Source organism: Sardina pilchardus, chromosome 8 (assembly GCF_963854185.1).
Source record: "Sardina pilchardus chromosome 8, fSarPil1.1, whole genome shotgun sequence".
Taxonomy (NCBI): Eukaryota; Metazoa; Chordata; class Actinopteri; order Clupeiformes; family Clupeidae; genus Sardina; species Sardina pilchardus.
This window is the reverse complement of record NC_085001.1, coordinates 29,426,730-29,432,953: the sequence shown is the minus strand read 5'-3', so window position 1 is coordinate 29,432,953 and position 6,224 is coordinate 29,426,730. Positions and strand designations below refer to the sequence as shown.

The window sequence follows — 6,224 nt, the reverse complement described above, 5'->3', positions numbered from 1 at the left end:
TCCCTCCTGCATGATGTTCCAGAAACGAGGGCTAAGTCCGCGGCAGAGCTGTGGATGGAGTACTGATCCGTTCCGGATCATCCCCGGCGTGGGATTTCTCCCCGTGATCCTCAGTAAATCTGGATCAGAGGTGGTTCTGGTTCACATCCAGCACCAGATCGGATATGAACCTGGGCCCCGTTGGCACCTGATCCGTTTCAAAGTCGAGCTGAGCTCACTGAGGTCACGACATTTACGCTAAGATTCAAATCAAACTGTGAGCTTACAGACCAACTCTCCACATCAAAGGTCAAAATGGCTGCTTTGCTCCCAGCTCAATTTAAATTGATAGGACATGTGTGTGTGTGTGTGTGTGTGTGTGTGTGTGTGTGTGTGTGTGTGTGTGTGTGTGTGTGTGTGTGTGAGAGAGAGAGAGAGAGAGAGAGAGTGTGTGTGTATGTGTGTGTGTGTGTCTGTCTGACAACAAATGGCAAAAGGGGCAGAGCCTGACAAGCAAAATGTGCTTAAAAGGGGAGGAATGGTAGAGAGGGAGGGTGTCTGTGTCTGTGTGTGTGTGTGTGTGTGTGTCTGTGCGTGTGTGTGTGTGTGTGTGTGGCTGTACTGTTAGTAGAATTGAGAAGTGTTGCTATGAAACCAAACTTTGCAAAAAATGTAGTGAATGACCCAGTTCCATGCAGAGCCTGTTTCTGTTTGGGGAGGTTGTGTTTGGTATTCATCATTAAACATAAGGAGAGGAGCACTGTTACAGACTCAGTCTTTCTTACAGCCAACCGACCTAAACCTGCACGTCACAGCCAAAGAGGCTTTATCTGGGAGAGACTGAAGCGCATTAAGCATGTAGCATGTAGCCTCTTTCCAAGAGCATTTTATTTCAATTCCATGTTCACGTCCACACACACACACACACACACACACACCAAAAAAGCGACATATAAAAAAGCCAATATGTCGCAAAAGATAGACTTGTTTACACTTCCCCACACTATGTCATCATATCCCATTGTTTTGTTTACTACACTGTATGGCAGATGTAAACCATACAGCTTTAACTAACTATTAACTATTAATTAACTAACTGTAAATAAAACGGGGTGCCTTACCTGCCACACACCGACGATGGCATTGGCAATGAGAATGAGTAGGATCACAAATGGCTCCACGAAGGCAGTGATGGTCTCCTCACCCTCCTCAAACCAGGCCAGAACCTACAGCAGTGGACGACAGGAAGAGCCTTTAATTCACACGACAGGAAGAGCCTACTGAATCATTCACACAGTCATCATCATGGACAATGTGTTAAGACACTGATGGGTTCTCATGAGAAACATACATGGGTTCTCCATACAACATTGTTTCATTGGCTGTAGTTTGTTAGAAAGGCATTTGGGAAGGTAACTGTGAACAGTTGAACTGTGACCCCCCCCCCCCCCCCACACACACACACACGCACACACCTCCTAAGTGAAACTTCCCTGCAAACTACTTGGCCCACTAGTCCACTCAAGACATTAGGGTCGTTTACACCAGGAAAGTTAACTACAACATAACAATGGCAAAACATATCGCTCTATCGCTCTCTCGCTCTCTCACCTCCACGCATACACTATTTCAACAGGAATAACGTTATCGTTGGGGATCACTTTCAGAGCGATTTTGAGATCAATAAAAAGCTGACAGCCTATCAGAATCCATCAAAGACCCTTTCCTTGGTCAGTATGAACATTTATCGTTACAGTTAAAGTTATAGTTATCTTTACCGTTACTGTTTCTGGTGTGAACGACCCTGTACACCAGAGACTGTGCGCGCTGCTGTGCGTTACGGTGTTATTACACGCTACATAGAAGGTCCTCTCAGAGGGCTGCAAACATTTCTCTGTGCAGAACCGGTGAGTGAGCACGTCTGGCAGAAGAGTTGGACTCCACTGCCGTCCTCTCCTCGACAGAAATAAAAGCCAGAACACTCTCCGGGACGGGCCTCTGTTGAGCGCCGGTCGCTCTTGAACATGACCTCGCGCCGTTACATAAGCAGCGCGCTGCTAACACACACACACACACACACACACACACACACACACACACACACACACACACACACACACACACACACACACACACACACATCTATCTATCCAGGGAGGCTCTGGTTTGGCAGAACACAGAAAAAAGCTGAAAACTGCTCAGATAAACTGGGAGGAAAAAAAAAGCACACAGAGCTGTTGCTCGGAGCCATGTTTCGATTTGGAGGCCGTTTTAGCCGCGAACACGGCGTCTTCCTCCCACCCGCTCCAAACCCAGAGGAAGGGGAGGGGGGGGGGGGGCTTAAGGTTACTACTGTCCAACAGCACAGGCATCCAGACAAGGCGAGCTATCGCAGTGCACACATTGTGTTCCGGCGAAAGCCACAGAGGACAAAAACGTGAGCGGAACACGTTGTGATGCCTGGTGGGGGACAGTGGCACAATGGAGGCAGGGGGGGGGGTGCTGCTTTAACTGGTATCCTCCCACTGAGGGTCGCAGGCAGACCTAATTTGGCCAGGAGACGTGCCCTCACCTCTGGGCCCCTGCGTGCGAGCTGTCAAACAACAGACACCAACACCTCCATATCAGCCAGCTGGGCATGGCATGCCTCTTTCGGGCCCGACCTCGCCAACCCCTCACCCAGTCTCCACCCCGGAGCCCCCACCCTCCACACCACCCGTCCTGCTGCCAACCTCTCACCCAGTCTCCACCCAATAGCTCTCACCCCCCAATCACAACCATCCAACTCATCCCTCCTCGGCCAATCACAACCCTCCACCTCATCCCACCTAGGCCACTCTCCACCCAACAGCTCTCACCCCCCCATCCCAACCCCTCACTCACTCTCCACCCAAAGGCTCTTAACCCCCCCCCCCCCATCACAACCCCCCCACCCCAGCCCACCTAGGCCACTCTCAACCCCAAAGCTCTCACCACCACCGCCACCATCCCAACCCCTCGCCCAATCTCCATCCGGTCTACCACAGCCCAGAGTCAGCCCACTATGCTGTATCCTCTTCCTAGGACACTCACGGTGGTGTATCCTCTCCCTAGGACACTCACTGTGTTGTATACCCTCCCTAGGACACTCACTGTGTTGTATACCCTCCCCACAACACTCACTGTGCTGTATCCTCTCTCTAGGACACTCACTGTGTTGTATACCTAGTCCCTAGGACACTCGCTATGCTGTATACCCTCCCTAGGACACTCACTGAGGTCTGTTATCTTATGTGCGTTCATGTCCTCCTCTCTGCGCTGCTCACCGCGGAATCCTCTGTGTAGCAATCTGACCACATTAATCAAGTAGGAGGGAGAAAAAAATACACACTCTCTCACAGACATACACACACACACACACACACACTTAATGCCGCTCTAATTTTTAGCTTACGCTGGCAATTAACACTGCCGGCCTCTGAAACCAAGTGGAATGCCTTCACCACTCAAGCCTGCCAGGCTGCCAGGCTCCACATTAAGGTCTTGTTTGGCAGATCCAGTGACAGCCACCCAAGCCTAGCGACTGCTGCTGTCATCATTCCTAAGGAGTCTAGCTCTTCTCAGCTGTTTGCCCCCTTTGCTCTGGGTGTGTAACCCCAGACGGAGTGTAAAGACACAAGATGCTTACGGCCTGTCCACACTTTCTCCGCGGCCCGTGTCATGCAGGCCACTTAAGGGTGTGAAGCATGTTTATTAGCGGCCTCGTTCACTAGGGGACATGGGGCCAAGGCGTTAAGGAACTTGCGCCAAACGACTTTTGGGATGCCTGACATATATGTCCATTCTCAAACACCCAGTCATTTAGCAGACACTTACACTTGTTTGAGAACCTCCCAAGGATTAAAGGCTAAATGAATCACCCAGACAACAGAACTATTTCCATCTGTTAAAAAAGAGAGGACATAATTGAATTAATTGAATAAACTTACAAATGAAATGCAGGCTGCCAGAAGAAGAATTCGCACCAACAAGTCTTCAAACTGTTCAATGATAAGCTCCCATATGGATTTTCCTGTGAGACAAATGAACAAACCTTAGACTTTTTTCAAACACAAATTGAGATGTGTATTTGTATAGAGGGCAAATCTGTATACCTTCCTCAGCGGGCAGTTCTGCAGACGAGTCAGTCAACAGACATCAACAAAAATACAAAAAAAAAAAAAAAAACATTATTTCAGGACTTATTCAAAAACAAACAAGGCATCATAAGAAACGTCAGCATACATTATCAGTCTTACAGTTTGTAACATATTATCTTGGGTACGATGCGTCATCTATCAAAATATAACAGCTACATTGCAACAATGTATCATTCTTATACTTATGGTTTGACACTTTAGAAGGTGTCGGTGTGGCAAATCGACACGATTTGAACAGAAAGGTCACCTTGACAGTCGAAATGAGCAGACAGCAGCTTACAGCGTCAGAAAGACTATTTTACATGTCCAGTTAAATAAGAGATTTTAACAACTTAAAGCCCAGACGTGGGCCTTTAACCATGACGGTCCCCGGCTCTTCCGAGCTTTATGCCCAGGGAGAAGCCCACAGTAGCCTACATGGCCCATAAGAATAACCTACTATTCCTCAACAGCAGCTACCTTCGAGCGTCGCCGCCACACAGTGCTCATTTTAAGACAAAAACGTGCTTCTTAGACACAAACCCAGAAGAAGACATGAGGATGTATATGATGACGTCAGCCTCTCAGACACCGGTTACTGTATATGGGCTCGTGCAAAACTGTTAAGCAACAACACATCACTCCGGCCTGAGACAGACGGCGCATTCGGTGCATATCAGCAGGTAGACAAGCAAACGTTGCGAAATACCTACCATTCGGTCCATACTTCTCCCTCTGTCGTTTCACCTGGTCTAAGGCAAGTCCGGTGCTCTCGTTGACGTTAAAATAGCTATAAACTTCCTCAACACTCTTCGTGTGAGCGCATTCCATGATTAGTGATCGCCCTCTACGGACACTTCAACTTTGCTAAAAAAAAATATATCCCCAGTGTCAACAACCCCTCTTTTCAACAGTCGCAGGAGAATGCTAAACGTGAAATCTGCATCTATATTCAGAAGACGTGCGATGAGGTAAGCCTGAGCACATATGGAGAGCAAAACTTGGTGGGTTGAGACTCGAGCTACCCAAAATGGTAAAAACCCCTCTTCCTCCAGGTATTTTCCCGACCAAATGCAAAAAAGGCAAAATACAGCGACAGGCGAGTCACCACTGCGGTTTCCTCTTATGCCCCAACCAAGTGGGAGATGTGATAACAGACGCCCCTGCTCAGAACATTACATTCACACTATCCAAGCCTATTGCCCGGCTGGAAGGTGACGGTCTGCCTCTCCGTGTTGCAGCTACCGGCCAGTGGTAACTTAAAGCGCCGTTTATTCTTGTTTTATCGAATGCGCCTCACTACCGCCTCTCCTGTCCAGAACTGCGTATGAACTGTGCTTATTGGATGGCCGTCCGCAACGGGACAAAGCTCATTGGGCAGCTGTCCGGAAACATCTTTGCCTTCCTACACTCACAGACCTTTTGGAAAGTCGCGATCACTTCATTTGTCTGTGTAGGCTTCCTCTAGATCCCCCGGCGCCTGCTGCACTTGACACCTGCACAGGCAAGCCCTTATGAGACAGGCTGTGCTGTTTCTAGTCTGACTCGGAGACTTGACCAAGTGCCAAGAGGAAACTGAAATGATCAGCTAGGTTTCAATAAATGTATTTTGCCTTCAACTCAAGATATGTATGTAAATGTATTTTGCCTTACTCATATTCATCATTTCGAAAATCCCAGTTTATCAGGTTTATTGCCTACTTCAGCAACTTCCACAGATGTGCTGCTATGTGTGATTTTAACTTGTGAGTACCAGAACACAGCTGTGAAAGTTAATGAAACTATTATTAATATAAGATGCTCTCTTAGATAGGATAAGTTTTGTAAATTGTGATTTCGTAAATTCATGTTTTTAATGAGCCTCTTGAAATCCTAGGGGCCTACCTCTCAACCTTTGTGAAATGCAAACGCACAATTCATGATAGAAACGCCTTCCACTGCCCTTCAGAAGAGTAGCCTACTCATCATAATCCATGACGCATCTACCAAACTACTCAAAAACGTGTGTGCTTAAAAAGAAAATTGTGGGTCCATTGGGGGCAGAGGGGATTATGTGTTGCCCTAATCTCAAAAGTAGACACTGCTGCC

At 47.8% G+C, this 6,224-nt stretch overlaps 1 protein-coding gene across 1 annotated transcript in view; it reads right to left on the bottom strand.

Annotated features, from left to right (window-relative positions):
- Positions 1-5,398, bottom strand: part of atp2a2a (ATPase sarcoplasmic/endoplasmic reticulum Ca2+ transporting 2a) — a 39,758-nt gene extending 34,360 nt beyond the window's left edge. The window contains exons 1-4 of the mRNA XM_062543532.1: positions 4,850-5,398; positions 4,113-4,130; positions 3,948-4,030; positions 1,101-1,205 (exon numbers count right to left, since the gene is read on the bottom strand). Coding sequence (XP_062399516.1) covers positions 1,101-1,205; positions 3,948-4,030; positions 4,113-4,130; positions 4,850-4,967 — 324 coding nt within the window. The 5' untranslated portion in view covers positions 4,968-5,398. The remainder of the gene's footprint in view (positions 1-1,100; positions 1,206-3,947; positions 4,031-4,112; positions 4,131-4,849) is intronic.
- Positions 5,399-6,224: the final 826 nt, after the last annotated feature.